The sequence below is a fragment of the Bos indicus x Bos taurus genome, chromosome 5, assembly GCF_003369695.1.
Source record: "Bos indicus x Bos taurus breed Angus x Brahman F1 hybrid chromosome 5, Bos_hybrid_MaternalHap_v2.0, whole genome shotgun sequence".
NCBI classification, from domain to species: Eukaryota; Metazoa; Chordata; class Mammalia; order Artiodactyla; family Bovidae; genus Bos; species Bos indicus x Bos taurus.
In genome coordinates, this window is record NC_040080.1 from 56,199,897 (window position 1) to 56,225,854 (window position 25,958).

At 38.9% G+C, this 25,958-nt stretch overlaps 1 protein-coding gene across 14 annotated transcripts in view; it reads left to right on the forward strand.

The window, feature by feature from the left end:
• Window positions 1-665: 665 nt before the first annotated feature.
• ANKS1B (ankyrin repeat and sterile alpha motif domain containing 1B) overlaps window positions 666-25,958 on the forward strand; it is a 1,175,033-nt gene continuing 1,149,740 nt past the window's right edge. For 9 of the 14 annotated variants that reach the window (XM_027542059.1, XM_027542058.1, XM_027542067.1 and 6 more), the window contains exon 1: window positions 666-846. In XM_027542059.1, the coding sequence (XP_027397860.1) occupies window positions 713-846 (134 nt within the window). In that variant the 5' untranslated portion in view covers window positions 666-712. The remainder of the gene's footprint in view (window positions 847-25,958) is intronic. The other 5 variants (XM_027542057.1, XM_027542060.1, XM_027542062.1 and 2 more) reach the window with 1 other exon arrangement.

The window sequence follows — 25,958 nt, forward strand, 5'->3', positions numbered from 1 at the left end:
CGCCGCCGCCGCCGGCGGACCCGGGCGCCCGCCCGCCCTACCCGAGCCCGGAGCCGCCTCCGCCACTACCGCCGCAGCTGCCGCCGCCTTCGGCACGCGCCCGCCGCAGCTCAGCCGCACCGCGCGGCCTCGGCGCGGGCCGCGGCCGCCGGAGCCGTAGCCGCCGCGCTCCTCTCCGCCGCGGGCCGGGGCCCGCGGACGCCGCCTCCTTAACCGCCGAGCGGGCCAGGCGCAAAAGCTGAGGAGAACCCGGCCGGGGCGCGAGGGTGCGCGGGCCGCAGCCGCCACGGGCGTTCGCGGCGCTCGCGCTCAGGCGAGGACGGTCTCCGTCTCCTCCTCCTCCGACCTCCTCACTCCTCAGCATCCTCCTCCCGCTTCTCAAAAAGCATCCCCGGTCCCCACCCCCTGACACCCCACCCGCGGGAAGGAGGCCTCGGGAATTAAGGGGAGTGGCTGTGGGGGCGCGTCGCGGCTCCCAGCTCAGCCAGACCCTGTTCCAAGACATGGTCTGGTCCTCGTTGTAAAAGCTGCGCCCCGAAGAGGAGCGGAGAGTAGTGTTCCCGGCTGGGGGCTGCAGGGCTCTCTAGGGGCTGGAGCTCTGGCATTATCTTAGGGTGGGGCGGAGAGGGCTCTGGATTTGTGGGGAGTGGGGGTGGGCGGGGAGGAGGACCCGAAGAGGGAAAGGACTCTGAGAGGGAGTCGTTGAGAGACTATGGGGAAGGACCAGGAGCTCTTGGAAGCTGCTCGCACTGGAAATGTGGCTCTGGTGGAGAAACTCCTGTCTGGCAGGAAAGGAGGGATCCTGGGCGGTGGATCCGGACCCCTGCCCCTGTCTAGTCTGCTAAGGTAAGGACCGGAACCGGCTCCGCGTTTGCACACCTCGCTATGCATTGTGATGAATACGTCCTTCCTCCTCACGGTTATTGCACCTGGTGGCTGCCAGCGATTCATTCTTAAATTAGGTGGGAAAACAGAATGTGTATATGGAGAGGAGGCATGAACCTCCCTGTCAGATAGATGCCTCAGATTCTTTGAGTAATTTTAAAATAGCCTTCCTTCAATGCGTCAGTAGCTACTTTTCTGTGAGCTGTGGTGCAGAACTTGTACATGCACTAGCCCTAGTGCTGCTGGAAGAATTTTTTGCGTCTCACCCGCTCTCCATCAATGTTTATTACATGTTTTCAGTTTCGAATCCAGCCTCCTACCCGCACCGCACCCCCCCACCCCCGCCCCACCGTTCCCTTTTCTGCTATTTAAATGAAATTGGCAGAGAAGCTTTGCGTGCATGCTATTATCCTGCAAAAGCCACAGCCCTTGGTTGCTGCTTCCCTTCTCTTGCAGAAGGCATTTGCTGTGCTGTGGGATATGATCCCACAAAATGAAGAGAGTGAGCCTTCTGGTGAGATGTCATCAGTACAGTGTGTGTAAAACTTGATGAGGCAGGTTAGGCAGCCCCAGGAGTACTTTCAGTCACCTGGACATGGCTGAGTAAAACTTGGTTATTGTATCTCAGGATGAAGAATGCCAGGTTGGGATTGGGAAAGTGTATATGGAATATAGTAGAGGGCTTTTAATGTGAAGATGTTCCAGGTGAGACTTAATATTGCTTGGAAACACACACACACACACACACACACACACACAAGGTCTTTTTTTTCACCAGGCAGTATCTTAGAAATAGCAGGATTGATTTACATATTTGAAAAAACAATTAATTTAAACGATGAATTGATAGGCAAATGAAATCAGTTGTGAGGGAGGAAGCCTGAAGAATATTCACTAGATAAAATTCAAGGAAAGCTATTTAGTTTCTAAAATCACAGCTATTCAGTTTATCCTGGATGTTTTTGGAGGCAACGATCATCATTCACATCTTCACCCTAAAACATCTCTTAAGTCTAACTCTATTTGTAAAAATTTTTTAAGCTCAAGTGATTTTCTTGGTTTTTAACAGTTTCATAAACTATTCTTTGCTGCTCTTGACCAGTGCTTAATACAAACTTTTGGATGATGACATTGTGTTCTTTACACAAGTTTTCATGTGTTGTGGTGGTCAGACAATGCAATTAGTTACAGTCTTGGCTAATAGGGTAAATGAGAACATTCCTGTTATGGTGAAATGAATTTAGTTGGAAAATAATTGATAGGATTTTAGAAAGCTCCACATAATGATCATCTGTACTTGTTGACAGTGGCATTTTATTGGAATGATAGTTCGCTTCGGAACAATGAATATTTATGGGGTGAATATTTATAAATATTTAGAAGTGATGACTCTTGTGTGCACTCTCTTGTTAAGTAATTTTCACTTTGAATCACAGGTAGACAGTTTGTACAAATTTCAGATTATAGATCTAGTAATTGCCCTTAGTCACAGGTAGTTTATACATAGAAGCAGTTTATTTGGGTATAGTTTTAAATTGCAGGTGAAATAAATGTTTGCTATCATATCAGTGATAAATATCATTATGGTTAGAAACTGATATCATGAAAGAGGTTTCTAAAAATAATCAATTTCTTTACAAAAACACTAAAGAATTCTTTGAGAGCAGGGAGAACTTCAGTTGATTCCTTTGAGATGAATGGTGTTTTAAAAAACTTATCTTTGTGATAGAAGTTAAACATCTTTTAAATGCCTTCTTAGTTGTGTCATTTTAAAAAGAGAATGTAAAATTTCAGGAATAGAATAGCAACTATTTAGTGTTGGTAAACATCAACTATGACATGAAAATTGTGACTATAATGTACTTCTTGAATGAGAGGCTGTCTCTTTTGCTGGTTTTGTCAGAGGTAGAAGTAGTAGCTCAACAGTGAGAATACAAAACAAAAAACCTTAAAAATGTGTGTTCATTAGAGTAGTTTGAACCAAGTTGTAAAACAGCAAAATCAAAACCAGTAACCTTTAAACTTCCGTTTTTCTATATCATATTGAATAAACAATTAAAATAGTGCCTTTGAAGAAAATGAGAATTGAAATTATCTTCTTTGGGTGATTCTTTACATAAAATGAAATTCCTAAGAAAGCATACTTTATTTCATTGTCATTTTATTTCACAGATGATTGTCATCAAAAGCTTATTTACAAGATAATAGAAAATTATCTCTTTACCTTCAGACATAAAGACAGTTCAAAATTTTAAAATATTTTGGAATTGTGGAATAGATTTGGTACTCCTCTGCCCTACTTTTGGATGAGGAAATGGCTACCCCCTCCAGTACTCTTGCCTGGAGAATCTCATGGACAGAGAAGCCTGGCAAGCTATAGTCCTTGGGGTCACAAAGAGTCGGACACAACTGAAGCGATTTAACATTGCCCTACTTTATTATTTGTGTTGTGTAATAATAGGCTCAGATCCTGTGCTAAATGCGTATATCATCTCATTCAGTTCTTATGTCAACCTTAAGAGCTTGGTCCTCATTTCTCAAATGATGGACTAAAGAGATAGGAAGATTAAGAACATGCCCAAGATCACATAACTAGTAATGGCAAGGATTTTAAGTTTTGTGATTCAAATTTGCCTTACCTTGCCTTAAGTCTTATTCATTGAATCTGTTTTATTTACAAAAGTTTAAAGTACATGGCCAATGTGTCTAATTTGAACACTTCTTTGTAGGAATAATAATTTGGAAATCCTTACATCCTTAAAAAAAGCAACTCATGACTGCCCTTTGAAGAATCAGTAGATACTCTTTCTGAAGATGCTTTTGATTATTTATTACCTACTAAGTGAGCAGTAACTGTATAATGGGGAATCAGGCATGTTTGGTTGACACTGTGATTTTCAGCAAAAGTGAAAAAATGACCTTGAGTAAATATGTTTCTAAGCCTCACTGTGCTCTTCTATGAAGTGGAGATAGTAAGAATACCTATCATATGGAGCTATTGTAAGGGTTAAATGGGGTATAGAAATTAATGCAAAGCATTTAGCACATTGGTATTCATCATTGTGCTGTGATTTCTCACAGAACTCTGGAATACTTGACTCTATTTCTTTTCTTTGTTATTTGTTCATTTTAGAAAGCTTTAATTTATTAGTAATCCTTCCTTTCCCTTGAGCTGAAATCTTCCTTTCTTGAACATCTACATTTTGTTTTTAATTTTGGGGCTTTCCAGAATAAATTTAATCTCAACACTGTGTACAACTCTTTTAAGGTCTTAGTGCCTCCTCTTCCTACTTTATCAAGACTAAGTATCTCCAATTTCTTATCACTTTGTTGACTATTTCTAAAGGCCTTAGGTTTCCCTGGTGGCTCAAATGGTAAAGAATCTGCCTGCAATGCAGGAGACCTGGATTCAACCCCTTCTTCAGGAAGATCCCCTAGAGAAGGGAAGGGCTGCCCATTCCAGTATTCTTCCTGAACAATTTCATGGACAGAGGAGCTTGGCAGGCTATAGTCCACGGGGTCACAAAGAATCTGACTAAGTGACTAACACTTTGGCTTCACATGGTACTAGGAGTAAATTTCTTTCTCTTTTTTTTCAAGTTCCAACGCCTTGTTGTCTTTTCAGTTATTTATAAGAAAACAGACACTATGTCAAAGAAGACATATACCCGCCAATGAACACAAAAATGTTCATCATCGTGAATTAGTTATTGTTTAGTTGCTAAGTCATGGCTGACTCTTTTGTGAGCCCATGGACTGTAGCCTGCTAGGTTCCTTTGTCCATGGGATTTCCCAGGCAGAAATACTGAAGTGGGTTGCCATTTCCTTCAACAAGGAGTAAATTTCTATAGTAAGTTTTCCATTAGAATCACAGAATCTTCAAATATAAAGGAGTCTTTTCATCTAGTTTCTTACCTGGAGAATTTACTTATAACATCCTTTACCAGTTACTTACTGCAGTTCTGTTAAACCCTGCAATGGCTAGATCCATCCACTGTATTTCTTGATGGCTCTAATTACTTAAAATATTCATCTTTTATTGAGCTAAAATTCACTTCCCTGTAATTTCCAGCAGTTGGTACTAATTTGGCTTTATGGGTCAGTATAAAGTAGTTTAGTTTGCCAGGGCAGTTCTTCAGCTAATATTTAGCTATATTGTTTTCTTATGAATCTTCTATTTTTTTCTAAGATTTAAACAACCAGTTGCCACGTGGTAATAGAGCATAGGTGTTAAGAACTTGGAGCTTTTCAGGTAGCTCGATGGTAAAGAATCTGTGTGTCAATGCAGGAGTCACAGGAGACGTGGGTTCAATCCCTTGGTGGGGAAAATTCCCTAGAGTAGGCAATGTTAACCCACTCCAGTATTCTTGCGTGGAAAATCCTATGGACAGAGGAGCGTGGTGGGCTATGGTCCGTAGGACCACAAAAAGACAGACATGACTTAGCGACTAAGCATGTTAAGAACTAACATTTTCATACTTTTTTCCTATTCTCAAAATTTTCAATGACTCTCTTCAAATATGGTGACTAGAAATGAAAAAAATGCAATAGTTGTCATTTGACCAGTGTAGAATATAGTGGGACTTAATATATTTTAAATTTCTAAAAAAATTACAAAGCAGCATATTTAGTATGATCCTTTTCTTTAACAAAGAATAAATGTGTGTGAACATTTATATTGTATGTTAAGAAGTCTGGAATGATAAGCACAAGAATGTAGTTACTGGGTTTCCCTGGTGGCTCAGATAGTAAAGAATCTTCCTGCAATGCAGGAGACCAGGGTTTGATCCCTAGGTTGCAAAAATCCTCTGGAGAAGGAATAGGATTATTTAGTGAGTGGTGGAATTGTGAGTGATCTTTATTTTTTGGCTTATATATATTTTCCCATATTTTAGAGTAAACCTGTATTGTGCAATGAAAATGAAATAGCAGCTATTTAAAACATGGTACAATGAAATTATTACTTTCTTATTATTGATCTAAGACCTGCCTTAGTACAGGTCAAAATTTTCTAAGCTGTATGGTGCCTTTGGCTCACATTGAGCAGATAGTCAATTAAAACTTCAACTTTTTTTTTTTTTTTTTCCCCAGTGACTTGTCAAGCCATTGTCATGGTTGTCAATGACTTGTCAACTTGTCATGGTTCCCCTGTCTGGTACTTGTGAAAGCGTTGACTGAACTTAAATTATTTCTATTATATTTAATCTTAACCTACGTTAGCCTATATTTATAATATATCTAGCTCTCTTGGCTCTTGAGTCTGTTTTCCAGTATATTAAAGTCACTTCTCTGCATCATGCTGCTGCTGCTGCTGCTGCTAAGTCACTTCAGTCATGTCTCCAACTCTGTGTGACCCCATAGACGGCATCCCACCAGGCTCCCCCATCCCTGGGATTCTCCAGGCAAGAACACTGGAGTGGGTTGCCATTTCCTTCTCTGCATCATATGTAGATTTAATAAGCATGTTTTCTATAACTGGTATTCAACAACTATGATATACTCCTAAAGAACTTCAAATTAGTATAAATTTGAAAGTGACCATCTTTATGCATGGTCTTTCTACCAACATTGAGGCCACTTAATAGAACCAGTTATTTCTCTCTAATGTATCTGTTTGAATATTATGAGGTATTTTATCTATTGCCTTTCTGTATTCACATTATGTTCTGTTTATTCCATTCCTTTGATCTACCCCTGTAGTAGAAGTCTATGTGTATGTGTGTGTTAGTTGCTCAGTCATTTTCAGCTCTTTGTGACTCCATGGACTGTGGCCCACCAGGCTCCTCTGTCCATGGAATTCTCCAGGCAAGAATAATGTAGTGGGTAGCCATTCCCTTCTCTTAAGGGATCTTCCTGACCCAGGGATCCAACCTACCTCTACTGTATTGCAGGCAGATTCTTTACCCTCTGAGCCACCAGGGAAGCCTAGTGTGTCTATAAATTCCACCAAACTTAAGCTCCTTTGTTATAACTTGTTTCTGATAGCAAACCATTAATGATGCCTAGTATTGTTGCAAATTCTTTGTACCCCTTTGCTTCTAATTCTTTTGAATCTGGATACTTAAACCCATTTGAAGCGGCTAAGTGCCTCTTATAATCTCAGTGTTTCTGGAGCTTTGGTAAAATCTTAGCATTGTTTATGCTTTCTGGGTTGAAAATTATTCTCACTAGGGATAAGAGCAAAATAGAAGTTGAGAAGAATCAGATTCTTAGTTTTGTTAGATGTTTTAGGGAATTCTCTTGTGGTGTAAACCATCTGCAGTTTTAATATGTCAGAGATTAAGATTATATTAGCTGTCATAGCAGTGAACTTCTATTTCTTCTCTCCTTTTTTTCAAACTTAGCTGAAAAGGACATTAGCCTTTTTCCACGGCAAGTATATACTTCACTTCTGTGTTTGCTTTCAGTTTTATCTTACACCCTCTTTCATCCTTAAAAAAAAAAAATCTGAACTCATCAGAGCTCATTAGAGTACTCAAATTGAATTGCTTCTCTCCTTTTCTTCCTTCATATTATGTATGAAATTTCATTTTATTTAACATATCTTTCATGAGATAGCTGCAAAGCCTTTTAAAATTTTACTCTTTGGCACAGTTACCTTTTAATCTAAACAAAAATAAGTCCCATTTAAACTGTGTTAAATTATTTCTTTTTTAGTCTAGATTAAGAATTATTTATATTTTGATAAAGCAGTAAAAAAGTTTGTTAATAACTCAAATTTACTTAATTTTCTCAATGCCTCAAAGAATCAGATACTATGTAAAGTATAGTTAGTAAATTCTTGTGAAACACAAGGAATCCAGTTCTCAAGACCTCCATGTGAAGAAGTATATCTGTAAGAACTGAGGGAAAAGTAATCTTGTCACCAAAGATATGTAAACCAGACAGCTTATAAGTTTTTCAGATTCAGGATTCAGTTCATGGCAACTTGGAAGTATTGTAATTTTCAACTATTTGGGCAGCTATGGCTGTTGAGACTAATATACGATACTCACTTCCAGGGAAGCTGTATTGGTTAAATGGAATAAATCACAAATAGAGCAGTTAAACTGCATGAAAATGTTATATCTATAAAAATAGTCAAGTTGCAAGTGGGTTATCTATTTTAGATAGTAATGATGTTTGAAGCGGTGATTGCACCATTCTGTTCAGCGAGCTGTGTCTGCCTGAGTGAACAGTGCCAGCTGCATGATGGGGAGTAAGGAGAGAGGAGAGAGAATTTTGGTATTGACCTCTTTCTCAACTACAGGGTTTTCAGCTCCCTCTTCGAAACTGTGAGGATGTTGTGTAGCAGGGAATTAGGACAACCAACTGGTGACTGACTACTCAACCTGTCGTTTTTGCATTGCCCAATTCACAGTGCATCTCAGTGGTTTCTTATAGTCACAGAAGAGTGAAGTAGGTCTTCACTGACATTAATGCAGGAGTTTACAATATTCAGTAGTGTGCCTACTAACCTTAGCAATTTAACCTCTCAGGTGACAGTAAACAGAATTTTATTAGCTCAGTTGTGTACTTAAATAATTTATTTCACTATACATTTGAGGTAATTTTGGAAAATTCTTTCAGAGTCTATTATAGAACATTCTTCCTGAGTGTTTAACTAGAAATGGAAGCTGACTATAATTCAATCATGGGTTAGAAAAGATTAATTTCAGCCTACAGAATCTGAAGCTATTTAACATTTAATGCATTTTAGTGTGTCTTTGGTTTCCATTTCAAACATATTTCAGCATAGTTTTAATTAATTGAAATATGAGTTTTGGTCATTTCATTTTATGTTGATATTAGAGATTATCTCGTTTGAAAAAGCAGGAGTTTACCCAGAAGACATATCTGTGTGCCAGTTCTTTCTCTTGTATGTGATGACATGGTCGTGTAAACCATATGGCAGCCCAAGGCACAGTGCCAGTTGACAGCCCAGTGCATTTTCTTGTGTAACACAGATCTGAAAACTCTTCTTAGAGCCCAGTTTTCCTTTGTGTCAGTAGGACAGCAAGTGACTTCTACATTTGTGTTAAACCTGGGTAAGGCTTGCAGTTTTGTGATTTTTGAGGATGAGTCAGAATATATGGTTAAAAGATAAATTTTATTTTCCTCATTTCCTTCTGTTGTAATCTCCAAAGTTCATCTCTGAAAGTGTTTCTTATAGGTAATACTTTATTATTTAACAGCACATCCTTATGAATCTGTAAAATGAATTTTGATTCAGTTGTGCTATAGAATTATTTGGGTTCTACTGTGTTGTGAGAGCAGCTTTATTTAAAGCGGTTAATTACTTCTAGTTAACTGAGCTGAAACAATCAGAGTAAACTTGTCGCTGTCAAATTGGATCATCTGTTGATTGATGGTTGTGGACATAAACAGCCAACCTCATTTCTTGCTATCTGCTTGATATTTCTGTTTCCTCTACCACCTTTCTTCTAACACTTCTGGCTCAAATTTCTTTCTCTTTAGAAAGAAAGCCTCTTCTCTACTGAAATTAGCACAAGTTCAGCCTGCCTCTAGTTTTTGTGTCAACTGCCCCTCTCCAAGGGTTGCAGGTTTTGTGTGAGGAGCAGAGCTAGAATGAGCTGTGCATAGTGAGTAGATTAAGAACAAAAATTGAACCTTCACAATTCTGGAGCTTACAGAGTTTGCTTTCATCATCTCTAGTTTCCTGCATATGTCAGTGTTAATTTCTCCTCTCACCTCACAGATTCTGTGTCCATGTGTCTTTCCTAACCTTCTCCTACCACCAGCAACTATTTGTGGGTGCTGAAAATTCATACTGAAGTATGATTGACTGTAAAGGCTTTTAGGAAGCTCTTTTAGTATTTTCATTTAAAGAAGAAACAACTGCTGCTGCTGCTGCTAAGTCGCTTCAGTCGTGTGACTCTGTATGACCGTATAGACGGCAGCCCACCAGCCTCCTCTGTCCTTGGGATTCTCCAGGCAAGAATACTGGAGTGGGTTGCCATATCCTTCTCCAAAACAGGAAACAAACTTCAGGCCAAAATACTAAAGCTATGAAGCTCTAATGGCAGAGTTGATGGAGTGGATTTTTTCAGAATGGGTTGGATAAAGGTGGTCATTTATCCTTTCTTCTTATAAGGCTAGTGCTGTTGAAGGGGAAAGGGATTTGATTGAAGAGAAATAGGATAGCACAGGGGCAGTGCTGGAAAAGCCTTTTTTTTTATTGCTATCAAATTAGTCCCTAGAACTTTTTATTGGATATCTGTTATATTATATACTCATCTTAGGTATCAGCATATTTTGTATTTTTTGCCTGTTTCCAGAAGTTATTCCTTAGGTGTTTTTATTTATTATGACAGAGATGTAGACTATAATTGTATAAGAGCTTCAGTGTCTAATATGGTTTGAGATTCAAATTCTTTTACATCCATTTTCTTATTAAATTCATATTTTAAGTTTACTCAATATATAGGTTTTTTTTTCAAAAACCTATGTTTCATTGTTGGGGAGGTGTTTGAAGTTCTGACCCATGCATCCCAATTAGCATTCTTCCACACTAAACTTTTCTTTTCTTTTTGTCTTTTACCACCAAATTACTATTCAGCCACTTTGAATCCTTGTTTGATACCTGTAGTTACTAATCTGCATTTGAAATGTTTTATATAGCATCTAAATGTAGTTTATTAGTGTTTTGAAGATACTAAAAAAACTGCTGTATTAAATTACAGAATTATCCTTGTTTTGTATAAATATTTTGCTGCTATTATGAAGGCAAGGAGTGAATGGGAGTGTGTTTGGGGGAAGCTGCAGGAATTATGCTGAGATGTTCTTTGGCATGGTAAACTCTCCAGTGGGGGTGTAATGTATAACAGAGTCTTTCCTGTTGGTTTGCTTTGGCTAGTGACAGAGTGTTCTGTTACTCTGAATTTCATAGAGACTTTGGAGACATAATGGAGAAGGTGAATAATTATGAACAAGTACTTGTAAAATAATGGGAGAATATTAACAAAGATTTAATACACTGTAATGTGTGCTGTAATGAAAGTCTCAAACAATGCTTCAGGAATGACAGGAGGAAGAAGGAGATACCTTTAATCTGTTGGAGGAGTGAGTAGTCAGGGTAAACTTCAGAGAGGAGATGATTCTTAAATCTTGTTGAATGAGAAGGAGTTTGTTAGGCTGACACTTTTGGGGAAGGGTAATTCAGGCAAAAAGAACAGTATATTTAATAATTTGTATAAAAATGTAAATATATATATAATTTGGGGCATTAGAAGTAGTTTGTTATAGAACATGGGTATGAAGTAAGTCTGGAAATAGAAGTACTTGTGTACTGCCCTTAGGAGTTGAATTTAAATCTGAAGGCCATGGAGATTCATTGGCTCTTTGTTTTAAATTTTGATATGTTGCTTAATCATTTATAATAGCATGACAGTGTTTCAAAAAATTGAGTATAAGAAAAAAATTGTTCCAATCCTATTGCTAAAATACCTTTTTCTGTGTCTGTTTAATGTGGTTATTATTAGATAGAGTATACAGTTTGAATCCTAAATATTTCACTTAAAAATATATCAAACAATTTAGTGTTATTATAAAGTCTTCATAATCATATTTCTAATTGCACAGTAGTATTCCATTTAATGCAGACTTTTCATGGATCCCTTCCATCACAATTATTCCTGGTTGTTTGCTCAAAATAATGTATTTCCTTTTCTCATCTCAAACTTACTAAGTCAGAATTTTTAAGTATAGGGTCTAAGAATATACATTTTACAAAGCTTCCTTAGTTTGTTATGTACTCTATAAAGTATGAGAACCACTGATCTGGTGATGTATATACCCATTACTTAACATTCCCTTAATACTAGATTAGTTTACTTGTTATTTTTATAAATGATATTATGATGAACATTGTTACACAAATTACCTTTTTAATAAAATTATATTGATGCTGTGAAAGTGTTGCACTCAATATGCCAGCAAATTTGGAAAACTCAGCAGTGGCCACAGGACTGAAAAAGGTCAGTGTTCATTCAAATCCCAAAGAAAGGCAATGCCAAAGAATGCTCAAACTACTGCACAATTGCACTCATCTCACACGCTAGTAAAGTAATGCTCAAAATTCTCCAAGCCAGGCTTCAGCAATACGTGAACCATGAACTTCCAGATGTTCAAGCTGGTATTAGAAAAGGCAGAGGAACCAGAGATCAAATTGCCAACATCTGCTGGATCATGGCAAAAGCAAGAGAGTTCCAGAAAAACATACATTTCTGCTTTATTGACTATGCCAAAGCCTTTGACTGTGTGGATCACAATAAACTGTGGACAGTTCTTCAAGAGATGGGAATACCAGACCACCTGACCTGCCTCTTGAGAAACCTGTATGCAGGTCAGGAAGCAACAGTTAGAACTGGACATGGAACAACAGACTGGTTCCAAATAGGAAAAGTAGTACGTCAAGGCTATATAGTGTCACCCTGCTTATTTAACTTATATGCAGAGTACATCATGAGAAACGCTGGGCTGGATGAAGCACAAGCTGGAATCAAGATTGCCAGGAGAAATATCAATAAGCTCAGATATGCAGATGACACCACCCTTATGGCAGAAAGTGAAAAGGAACTAAAAAGCCTCTTGAAAGTGAAAGTGGAGAGTGAAAAAGTTGGCTTAAAGCTCAACATTCAGAAAATGAAGATCATGGCATCTGGTCCCATCACTTCATGGGAAATAGATGGGAAACAGTGGAAACAGTGTCAGACTTTATTTTTTGGGGCTCCAAAATCACTGCAGATGGAGATTGCAGCCATGAAATTAAAAGACGCTTACTCCTTGGAAGGAAAGTTATGACCAACCTAGATAGCATATTGAAAAGCAAAGACATTACTTTGCCAACAAAGGTCCATCTAGTCAAGGCTATGGTTTTTCCAGTGGTCATGTATGGATATGAGAGTTGGACTGTGAAGAAAGGTGAGCACCAAAGAATCGATGCTTTTGAAATGTGGTGTTGGAGAAGACCCTTGAGAGTCCCTTGGACTGCAAGGAGATCCAACCAGTCCATCCTAAAGGAGATCAGTCCTGGGTGTTCATGGAAGGACTGATGCTGAAGCTGAAACTCCAGTACTTTGGCCACTTCATGTGAAGAGTTGACTCATTGGACCATACCCTGATGCTGGGAGGGATTGGGGGCAGGAGGAGAAGGGGACGATAGAGGATGAGATGGCTGGATGGCATCACCGACTCAATGGACATGAGTTTGAGTGAACTCTGGGAGTTGGTGATGGACAGGGAGGCTTGGTGTGCTGCGATTCATGGGGTCGCAAAGAGTCAGACACGACTGAGTGACTAAACTGAATTGATATTCATAACATCTTTTTATTTGTACTGGGGTATAGTCAGTTAACAGTGTTGTGATAGTTTCAGATGAACAGCAAAGAGACTGAAATATTGTATGATAGCCCTTATATGTGGAATCTAAAAGGAAATGCTGCAAATAAACTTACAAACAGAAACAGACTTAGAGAACAAACTTATGGCTCTCGGGGGTGGGGGGCGGGGAGGAATGAAGGGAAGGGATAGTTTGGGATGGATTAGTCCCTTAACATACATTTCTAGAAGTGGAATAATTATTCTGAAAGGTATTTGTTATTAACTCCATATTTATATGTGGGATGAAAGAGCAGAAAAATTGAATAACTTGCCCAATGTTACAAAGCTAGTAAGTGACAGATCCAAGATTCCAGTTCAGGTCTTTCTGATTCCCGATATCTTTTTTTGTGCCACATTGCTTCCTTGTTTCATAGGGGTCAATGTGTATCCTTGGTTCAGTCAGTCAGTTCAGTTTTGCTCAGTTGTGTCCTACTCTTTGCGACACCATGAATGGCAGCATGCCAGGCCTCCCTGTCCATTACCAACTCCCGGAGTTCACTCAAACTCACGTCCATCAAGTTGGTGATGCTGTGAAAATACCAATTTGATTCCATTAGATAAATAGAAAGGATATTTTCTACAAACTTACATAGCAACGTATTACAGATCCTGCATAGTTCTCATTAATTTTGCTTTTGTTTATCATACAGTTTCATATCATAGGCACTATTTTGCTTTACATTTGTTTCTTTTTAATTTACTAAGTTACTGTGCTGCGTGACATGCAGGATCTTAGCTCCCCGACCAGGGATCAAACCCATGTCACCTGAAGTGGAAGCATGGACTTTCCTGGACTGGACCACCAGGGAAGTCCTACATTTCTTCTTCTTTTTTTTTTTTAAATAAGATTTATTTATTTTGGCTCTGCTGGCTCTTCCTTGCTGTACATGGGCCTTCTCCAGTTGTGGCAAGTGGGTATGGGAAGGTACTCTTTGTTGCAGTGCAGAGTGCAAGGGCGCCTCATTACAGTGGCTTCTCTTGTTGCAGAGCATGGGCTGTAAGCCTGCGGGCTTCAGTAGCTGTGGCTGGCACACTCTAAAGCACTGGCTCAGTAGTATGGGGTCAGTTGTTCCATGGCATGTGGGATATTCCTGGACCAGGGATCGAACCCACGTCCTGAACTGACAGCAGATTCTTAACCACTGGACCACCAGGGGACTCCTACATTTATTTCTTGATAGTACATAAATAGTAGACTGAATTCAGTGTTGAACTAAAGATGTTTTAAAATACTACTTTGTCAGTTGTTATTTTCACATTAAACAGGGTGGAATTGTTTTATCCAAAATTGAGCACTTGATGTTATAGTACTTCCTTTGTCTTCAAAGATGGTCTAATAACTTGTCTACCCCATGTCTTCAGATGGGTCTGACTTACATCTCCTTATTTTTTCCCTCCTATAAAAGAAGGAAAAGTGAGTATTAACCATCAGTTCAGTTCAGTTAAGTCACTCAGTTGTGTCTGACTCTTTGCGACCCTACGAATCGCAGCATGCCAGGCCTCCCTGTCCGTCACCAACTCCCAGAGTTCACTCAAACTCATGTCCGTCGAGTCGGTGATGCCATCCAGCCATCTCATCCTCTGTTGTCCCATTTTCCTCCTGCCCTCAATCCCTTCCAGCATCAGAGTCTTTTCCAATGAGTCAACTCTTTGCATGAAGTGGCCAAAGTACCGGAGTTTCAGCTTTAGCGTCATTCCTTCCAAAGAACACCCAGGGCTGATCTCCTTTAAAATAGACTGGTTGGATCTCCTTGCAGTCCAAGGGACTCTCAAGGGTCTTCTCCAACACCACATTTCAAAAGCATCAATTCTTTGGCACTCACCTTTCTTCACAGTCCAACTCTCACATCCATACATGACCACTGGAAAAACCATAGCCTTGACTAGATGGACCTTTGTTGAAAAAGTAATGTCTTTGCTTTTCAATATGCTATCTAGGTTGGTCATAACTTTTCTTCCAAGGAATAAGCGTCTTTTAATTTCATGGCTGCAGTCACCATCTGCAGTGATTTTGGAGCCCCCCCAAAATAAAGTCTGACACTGTTTCCACTGTTTCCCATCTATTTCCCATGAAGTGATGGAGCCAGATGCCATGATCTTCGTTTTCTGAATGTTGAGCTTTAAGCCAACTTTTTCACTCTCCTCTTTCACTTTCATCAAGAGGCTTTTTAGTTCCTCTTCATTTTCTGCCATAAGAGTGGGGTCATCTGCATATCTGAGGTTATTGATATTTCTCCCAGCAATCTTGATTCCAGCTTGTGCTTCTTCCAGCCCAGCGTTTCTCATGGTGTACTCTGCATAGAAGTTAAATAAGCAGGGTGACAATATACAGCCTTGACATACTCTGTTTCCTATTTGGAACCAGTCTGTTGTTCCATGTCCAGTTCTAACTGTTGCTTCCTGACCTGCATACAGGTTTCTCAAGAGGCAGGTCAGGTGGTCTGGTATTCCCATCTCTTTCGGAATTTTCCAATTTGTTGTGATCCACACAGTCAAAGGCTTTGGCATAGTCAATAAAGTAGAAATAGATGTTTTTCTGGAAGTCTCTTGCTTTTTCCATGCCAGCAGATGTTGGCAATTTGATCTCTGGTTCCTCTGCCTTTTCTAAATCCAGCTTGAACATCTGGAAGTTCACGGTCCTCACTTAATAAACTTTATAATTTCTGTCTTTCAAGCTGATAAATCTGAGCTCATTAACAACTCAGGAACCTCATCAAATCTAGTATTAGGTTGTGTAGAAAAACCAAGGAACCAAGGCAGTTTATTCTCAGGACCTTCACCTCCCTTCTTTCTGTTCACCACTTTCCTTTTTCAGAGCCTTTCTTCCTATCTTGGTTCTGAGGCATTCTTTGGATTCCTTTATCTGAAACTCAGAACTCTCATTCAGTTATATCCTATACCAAAAAAAGTTTCCTATATTTCATTTTAACCTTTGTGCCTTAGATCTCCATTTTCAAAAACAGTAAATGGTGCAGTAGAAAGAAGCAGCAAGACATAATGGAAAAAATCTGAATCTTGAGTTTGAATGAAAACTCTGCCATTGAATGGATTCTTGGCCCTTAGCAAGTTATTTGCTTGGGCTTCTCCTCATTTATAAAGTTGCAATGATAATACCTTTCTTGTAGAGTTGCAAGAAGTAACGATCATTTATATAAAGCACCTAGCTCAGTGATTCTTTTGTTATGATTATTATTATTACTAAGACATTAATGGCTGTGCAGGGAATAATTATATAGATTTCCAAGTATCTGTATTTGAATGAGGACTCTGGGATATTTACATTTTAATATGTAACTTCTTAGGGACTTTGTCTTAGCCTGAATCTTTAATGGTATAGGCACCAAGACAGGCTATTAAGGATGCTAATTTGTCTAATCTTGATTGCAGAGATAGGGATTACTTTTTCCTGCCTACGTTTAGGTGTTGTACGGATCACCAAATATTTAGCCTTTGTTCATACCTTCTACTTTTCTCACAAAGCTAATTTCAACAGAAAGAGATTATTTTCTGTTGGAAATGTATGTGCTCACTTAGTCATATCTGGCTCTTTGTAACCCTATGGACTATATAGCCCGCCAGTCTCCTCTGTCCATGGAATTTTCCAGGCAAGAAAATTAGAGTGGGTTGCCATTTCCTTCTCCAGGGGATCATCCTGACCCACGGATTGAATCCATGTCTCCTGCATTGGCAGGTGGATTCTTTACCAATGAGCCACCAGGGAACCTGGAGTTGTATATACTCTGCTGTAATCTATGTTGTTAATGGGTTTTTAATAAGCCTATCATTAATATGTTCCTTATCTTTCTTTTTAAAACTTCATCAACAAATATTTTGAGAGTGTGTACTATGTATTTAGTGTGATAGTGGTGCTTTGGAAGGTAAAAAATAGACTTTTTTTAGGCCCTTACAGAAATTGCATGCATATGACCATAGCTAACTATATAGTAGTATCTAATTTTACTAAGGTCTGAATAAATTCAACTTTTTCTTTGGATTAGTCCAGTGTCAACACTGGGCTCCCATTTTCCATTGCATATCAGTGTATGATCTAAATCTGATCATAAATACGGTTTAAGTAATTCTTTAATGGCTGAAGATAGAACTATATACTCTCAAATATTTTTATTTAAAAAATTTTAAAATAATCAAACACTTGTAGAAAATCTGGAAGTATAATTCAAAGAACTATTTTTTTTTTCCTGAATCATTTGAGAGTAACTTGCCAGCCTAATGTACTGGTACCCCAAAATACCTTAGTTTGTATTTAGTTATTTCCTAAAGACAAGGATATTTCCATATACAACCACAATGTGCTCAGTCGCTCAGTCATGTTCCACTCTTGTGGCCTAATGGACTGTAGCCCGCCAGGCTTCTCTGTCCATGGAATTTTCCAGGCAAGAATACTGGAATGGGTTGCCATTTCCTGCTCCAGGGAATCTTCCCAACTAAGCGATCAAACCATGTCTGTTGCATCTCCTGCTTTGGCAGGTGGATTTTTTTAAAAAATCACGTATGCCGCCTGGAAAGCCCATGGCCAGAATATATCCACTAAATCAGGAAATAACCACTGTCCCCCACTCAGGTTTTGGCAGTTGTGCCACTTGTACGCATCGCTTGGAATCCAGTTCAAAATCACCCATTACATTTAGTTGTAATACCTCTTTAATCTTCTTCACTAGGGTACAGTTTCCCAGTCTTTCCTTGACTTTTATGACCTTGATATTTTTCGAAGACCATAGGCCAATTATTTTATAAAATGAGTCTCAATTTTGGCTTTCCTGATGTTTTCTTATACATTTTGGTAAGAATTTCACAGAGGGATGGTGTGTTCTTTTCATTGCATCCTATCAGATGGTATGTGACTTTGATTTCATCATATTGCTGATAATGTTTTCTTTAATCATTTGCTTATGCTAGTGTCTTTCAGACTTTTGTATATACAATTATTCATTTTCCCTTTGTAAAAACTGTTTTGTGGTGAGATATCTTTAAACTATGTGAATATCCCATTCTTCATCAAGCTTTATTTTATTCGTTTATTTATTTACAGGCATACCTCAGAGGTACTGTGGGTTTAGTTCCAGATCACTACAGTAATGTGAATTTGTTGGTTTTCCAATGCATATATAAGTTATGTTTACAGTATACTATATAGTGTGCTAAGTATGTAATAGCATTATGTCTGAAGAACAGTGTACATACATTTATTTAAAAATATTTTATTGCTAAAAGTGCTAAACAGTATCTAAGCCTACAGCAAGTTGTAATCTTTTTGCTGGTGGAGGGTCTTGCTTCGATGTTGATGACTGCTGACTGATCAGGGTGGTGGTTGCTGAAGGTTGGGGTGGCTATGGCAATTTCCTAAAATAATAAAATGAAGTTTGCCACATCAAGTGACTCTTCCTTTCATGAATAATTTTTCTGTAGCATGCAATACTATTTCATATTTTACCCACAATAGAGCTTCTTTCAAAACTGGAGTCAGTCTTTTCAAAACCTGTGGCTTCTTTAGCAACTATGTTTGTGTAATATTCTAAATCCTCTGTTGTAGTTTCAACAGTCTTCAAAGCATTTTAACCAGGAGTAGATTCTGTCTCAAGAACTACTTTATTTTCTGTTCCATGAGAAGCAATTCCTCATCTTTTCAAGATAGATTACAGCAGTTCAGTCACATCTTCAGGCTCCACTTCCCTATCTAGTTCTGTTGCCATTTCTGCCACATCTGTAGTTACTTCCTTCCCTGGAGTTTTGAATCCTTCAGTAACCTATGAAGGTTGGAATTCAAATTCTTCCAAATTCCTATTCCAGTTGATATTTTGACTTCTTCCCACGAATCAAGAATGTTCTTAATGGCATCCAGAAGAGTGAATCCTTTCCAGAAGGTTTTTAGTTAACTTTGCCAGGGTCTATAGTTCTATCTGTCTATGGCAGCTATCAGTTCAGTTCAGTCGCTCAGTTGTGTCCGACTCCTTGCGACCCCATGAATTCCAGCATGCCAGGCCTCTCTGTCCATCACCAACTCCCAGAGTTCACTGAAACTCACGTCCTTCGAGTTGATGATGCCATCCAGCCATCTCATCCTCCGTCATCCCCTTCTCCTCCTGCCCCCAATCCCTCCTATAGCCTTACAAAATATATTTCTTAAATAATAAGACTTGAAAGTTGAAATTACTCCCTGATCTGTGGACTGCAGAATGGATGTTGTGTTAGTAAGTGTGAAAACTGTATTAATCTCATTGTATATCTCCATCAGAGTTCTTGGGTGACCAGGTGTTTTGTCATTGAGCAGTAATATTTGGAGAGGAATATTTTTCCTCAGCAGTACGCCTGGGGCTTAAAATATTCAGTAAACTGTGTTGTAAACAGATGTGCTGTCATCCGGGCTTTATTGTTCCATTTAGAGAGCATAGACAGAGTAGATTTAGCATAATTCTTAAGGGCCTTAGGATTTTTAGAGTGGTAAATGAGCATTGGCTTAATTTTATTTTTAATTATTTTTAAAATTGAAGTATAGTTGATTTACAATTGGCTTAAGTTTAAAGCCACCAGCTGCATTAGCTCCTAACAAGAGAGTCAGCCAGACCTTTGAAGCTTTGAAGTCAGACGTTGACTTCTTCTCTCTAGCTGTGAAAATCTAAGATGGCATTGTCTTCTAATGTAAGATTTTCCTACATTGAAAAATCTGTTGACTGGTGCACTGGGATGACCCTTGAGGGATGGGGGACACATGTACACCCATGGCTGACTCATGTGAATGTATGGCAAAGACCACTACAATATTGTATAGTAATTAGCCTCCAATTAAAATAATTAATTTACAAAAAAAAAATCTGTTGTGTAGTGTAGTCACTTTCATTAGTTATCTCAGTTAGATTTTCTGGGTAACTTGCTCCAACTTCTGCATTAGCACTTGCCGCTTCATCTTGCACTTTTATGTGATGAAGATGGCTTCTTTCCTTAAACCTCATGAACCAACTTCTGCTGGCTTCAGACTTTTCTTCTGCAGTTTTCTCACCTCTCTCTCAGCCTTTACTTGCTCTGGATTAGGCTTTGGTTTAAGCAAATGTTGTGGCTCATTTGATCTATCCAGATCACTAAAACTTTCTTATTAGGGATAAGACTGTTTTGCTTTCTTATTGTTTGTGTGTTCACTAGACTGGAACTTTAAATTTCCTTCAAGAATTTTTATTTGGCATTCACAACTTGGCTAGCTGTTTGGCTTTAGATTCCTAGCTTTCAGTCTATCTCAGGTTTTGACATATCTAACCTCAGATCATGAGCTCCTTATTGCCAAATTCAGACTTAAATTGAAGAAAGTTGGGAAAACCACCAGACCATTCAGGTATGACCTAAATCAAATCCCTTATGATTATATAGTGGAAGTGAGAAATAGATTTAAGGGACAAGATCTGATAGAGTGCCTGATGAACTATGGACTGAGGTTCGTGACATTGTACAGGAGACAGGGATCAGGACATTCCCCATGGAAAAAGAAATGCAAAAAAGCAAAATGGCTGTCTGGGGAGGCCTTACAAATAGCTGTGAAAAGAAGAGAAGCGAAAAGCAAAGGAGAAAAGGAAAGATATAAACATCTGAATGCAGAGTTCCAAAGAATACCAAGAAGAGATAAGAAAGCCTTCCTCAGCGATCAATGCAAAGAAATAGAGGAAAACAACAGAATGGGGAAGGCTAGAGATCTCTTCAAGAAAATTAGAGATACCAAAGGAGCATTTCATGCAAAGATGGGCTTGATAAAGGACAGAAATGGTATGGACCTACAGAAGCAGAAGATATTAAGAAGAGATGGCAAGAATACACAGAAGAACTGTACAAAAAAGATCTTAATGACTAAGATAATCACGATGGTGTGATCACTCACCTAGAGCCAGACATCTTGGAATGTGAAGTCAAGTGGGCCTTAGAAAGCATCACTATGAACAAAGCTAGTGGAGGTGATGGAATTCCAGTTGAGCTGTTTCAAATCCTGAAAGATGATGCTATGAAAGTGCTGCACTGAATATACCAGCACATTTGGAAAACTCAACAGTGGCCACAAGACTGGAAAAGGTCAGTTTTCATTCCAATCCCAAAGAAAGGCAATGCCAAAGAATGCTCAAACTACTGCACAATTGCACTCATCTCACATGCTAGTAAAGTAATGCTCAAAATTCTCCAAGCCAGGCTTCAGCAATATGTGAACTGTGAACTTCCAGATGTTGAAGCTGGTTTTAGAAAAGGCAGAGGAACCAGAGATCAAATTGCCAACATCTGCTGGATCATGGCAAAAGCAAGAGAGTTCCAGAAAAACATCTATTTCTGCTTTATTGACTATGCCAAAGCCTTTGACTGTGTGGATCACAATAAACTGTGGACAATTCTTCAAGAGATGGGAATACCAGACCACCTGACCTGCCTCTTGAGAAACCTATATGCAGGTTAGGAAGCAACAGTTAGAACTGGACATGGAGCAACAGACTGGTTCCAAATAGGAAAAGGAGTATGTCAAGTCATAGTACATCATGAGAAATGCTGGGCTGGATGAAGCACAGGCTGGAATCAAGATTGCTGGGAGAAATATCAATAACCTCAGATTTGCAGATGACACCACCCTTATGGCAGAAAGTGAAGAGGAACTAAAAAGCCTCTTGATGAAAGTGAAAGAGGAGAGTGAAAAAGTTGGCTTAAAGCTCAACATTCAGAGAACGAAGATCATGGCACCTGGTCCCATCACTTCATGGGAAATAGATGGGAAAACAATGGAAACAGTGTCAGAGTTTATATTGGGGGGCTCCAAAATCACTGCAGATGGTGACTGCAGCCATGAAATTAGAAGACGCTTACTCCTTGGAAGGAAAGCTATGACCAACCTAGATAGCATATTGAAAAGCAGAGACATTACTTTGCCAACAAAGGTTCGTCTAGTCAAGGCTATGGTTTTTCCAGTGGTCATGTATGGATATGAGAGTTGGACTGTGAAGAAAGGTGAGTGCCAAAGAATTGATGCTTTTGAACTGTGGTGTTGGAGAAGAGTCTTAAGAGTCCCTTGGACTGCAAGGAGATCCAACCAGTCCATTCTAAAGGAGATCAGCCCTGGGTGTTCTTTGGAAGGAATGGTGCTAAAGCTGAAACTACGGTACTTTGGCCACCTCATGTGAAGAGTTGACTCATTGGAAAAGACTCTGATGCTGGGAGGGATTGGGGGCAGGAGGAAAATGGGACAACAGAGGATGAGATGGCTGGATGGCATCACTAACTCGATGGATGTGAGTTTGAGTAAACTCTGGGAGTTGGTGATGGACAGGGAGGCCTGACATGCTGCAATTCATGGGGTCGCAAAGAGCCGGACATGACTCAGTGACTGAACTGAGCTGAACTGAAGCTTTTCACTAAACTTAATCATCGCCAGTCCAGGTTCGATGCAGGATACAGGAGGTTGGGGCTGGTGCACTGAGATGACCCAGAGGGATGGTATGGGGAGGGATGTGGGAGGGGGGTTCAGGATGGGGAACACATGTACTCCTGTGGCGGATACATGGGTTGATGTATGGCAAAACCAATACAATATTGTAAAGTAAAAAAAATAAATAAAATAAAATAAAAATAAAAAAATTTTAAAAAATGCTCCTTTGGAAAAAAATTAAAAAAAATAAAGTAAGAGATGTGTGATTCTTCATTTCACTTGAACACTTAGAGCCATTCTAGTGTTATTGGTTGGCCTAATTTCAAGATTGTTGTGTCTCAGAGAATAGGGAGACCCAAGGAGAGGGAGAGATGGGAATGGCCAGTCAGTGAAGCAGTCAGAACATACACAAGATTTATCTGTTGAGTTTGTTGCATGGTTCATGGCACCTCAAAACATTTTCAGTAGTAACTTCAGAATTCATTGATCACAGATCACCATAAGAAATATAATAATGTTTGAAATATTATAAGAATTATCGAATTGTGACACAAAGACATGAATTGAGCCAGTGCTGTTGGAAAAATGGCACTGATAGACTTGCTTGATACAGGGCTGTCACATGTCTTCAATTTGTAAAAATTCTAGTGTCTGCAAAGTGCAATAAAGTGAAGTACAATAGAACGACAGAGGTAATTAGAAGATAGATTTTGGGTGCTAGGTATGCTCGTTGCTTTTGGAGTGTCTCCTGTCTCAGATTATCTCAGCAAAGGAGTAAGAAAAAATTCACATACAAAGATACACACATTTTCATCTATATATTTATCGTAATCAATGAGTTTACAATGATATGTCTAATTCTAGTCCAGCTCCACAGGCAGGATTCATTTTAGAGTCTCCCTTCCTGTGTTTATAACTTCCATTTTCAGATAGTGAAAACTTTGGCCTCGTGTTTCTTTAATATGTATACGTATTTGATAAACTCTCTGTATGTAACCAGTCCTCTTCTCTATTGTGATACCCTTCCAGTGTCATTGTCTTCCTTGCCCTGCATAGGCTCTGCCACCCATTTTAGACTACCTTTTACACAGAAAGCCTCTTGTCCTTTTCAGGCTCTGACTCCTGCCAGTTGGCCTCTACAGAAAGATAACTTTTTTATTCTTCTTAGGGCTTAATCCCCCTGCACTGAGTGTGACCCTTGTATATGAATATAGTCTTCACTCTGGACTCTGACACCCTGCATCAGGATGTTTCCCTCTGCCATTGCCACAAGGACACATTTTTCATCCTATTTGGTCTCTGACCCTCTCACATTATCCACTCCTCCTTGGGGATACCCTCCTTCAGCTTGCTTAAGCTCTGACACCCCACAGTCAGCTGTCCCCAATATGAACATGCTTCTCCTCTGGCTTGGGCTCTGTTGCTTCACTGTAGGCCACTGCAACTTCCCTCTTTCTTCTGATCTAGATGCCTACTTTTCTCTGCCTTACTTAATGGCTCTAGGGACTAAATTGTTCCAGAAGAGAAGGGAAATGATGAGGAAGAAAAAGAGGAGAGTGGAAGAGGAAGTGGAAGAGGAGAATAACATAATGCTCTTTTTAAAAAAATCAATGATGATGATACTATTAATGTTGTTGCTGCTGCTGCTGCTTCTACTACTACTACTGCTAATCTCTCCAAGTCAGCAGTGTCTGTAGCCTTGTGTTGGAAGAAAATCAGGCTGTGGGCATGTAAGAATTCTAGGTAACTTGGAGATTATGACTAAAGCTTGAGTACTGTGTTTCCTGGACACTATTTCTCCTTGCATTTTGGAGGATAGATGATGTAATTTGATCAGCTGGTCAGTGCTTTGCATTTTTTATGAGCTCTTCTTTCATGTGTATTGTTGTGGATATGTAGTAGGCGTCCAGATTGACTAGGAGACAGAAAATCTTTATGTATTTTTTGCTCTGTTTAGCTGAAAGTCTCTATCATAATTGTCAGCAAAGTGCATTCTCAGGAATTTCAGTAAGATGATGATAATGCAGAAAAAAAGAGTTATAAAAGCACTGAGATAGTAACTGTCATTTGCTGAGGGAGTTGAGTTTGCAGAATTTGATAGACATAAGGATTTCAGCAAGTAGGTTTTTCTTGTTATATGATATTTCTCATTATGATTTTTAAGATGTCACAAAATATTATGTTAGAAAATTGACCAAACATATTAAAAAATATGGTAAATCTGTACAGTTCTTCTAAAAATGATTATTGATGCAAATGAACCAAGACAGTAGGTAATTAGTACTGGGAATCTCCCAGACTTTAAATATTACCAGGATTCCATAATTCCTTGAAACAAATCTAAGCAAAGAAACTTCCAGGAAGCTCTTTAATAAGCATTTGATATAGCTGAAAAATACTCTCTTTATTTGTTAAAAGTGGGAAGAGAGAGTTCGGAAAACTTCAGAAATAATTTACTGCAGTTATAGTCTGTACTTTAAAAGACCATTCAGCTTTTCATGCCAAATCCAAGAAAAACTAAGCAGCAGGCAGTGTTATCAATTACTGCCCTCCTTTTCTAGGTCTGGGAAAACAAGTTTAATGGAAAGATGATTAGAATTTTGGTTTTACTACCAAATAACAGAACCAAACAAGTCTGGATTTAAACAACATACTTAAAGTGGAAGATAATACACATTATAGCAATCTGAAGAGATCATCACTCCTACTCTTTTCTTATCTTTTCTTATCATCAGTACACCTCTAATACCATATTACCTTTTCATAGTATTTTGTATCTTGGATTTCTATTTTTATGGAATCTTTGGGCTTCCATAGAAATGGTTCTTGAACTTTGTGACATATGTTAGCAGAATGTGTGACTACACAGATTAGCTATCCAACTTCTTCCTGATTCCCTTCAGAATCCTTCCAAAACTTTTGAATCTGGGATTGAAATTATTTTGTCAGCAATGTAATCCATATATTGTTTCTCTGACAGAAAGTAGTTGAGGAAAAGACTATAAGATCCATATCTAATGTAACCTTCCTCAGAAGTCTTGCTTGCTTGCTCTTTACATGGAAATAGGAATTTATACAACTGTATGGAACTCTTAGAATCAAGAAGTTGAGCTGCCAGGAGCTGGAAAGACCAGGAGTCAAGGCAGCAAAGATCAGTGGGACAGGAGCATATAGTATATACTAGAGTCTGCTGGATCTCTTCGGGCTCAACCTCATGCTTGGGAGTGGGAGAAAGGGGACAAGATCTCAGAAAAAGGTTATGCAGAAAAAAATTTATTACCTTGACTATTTT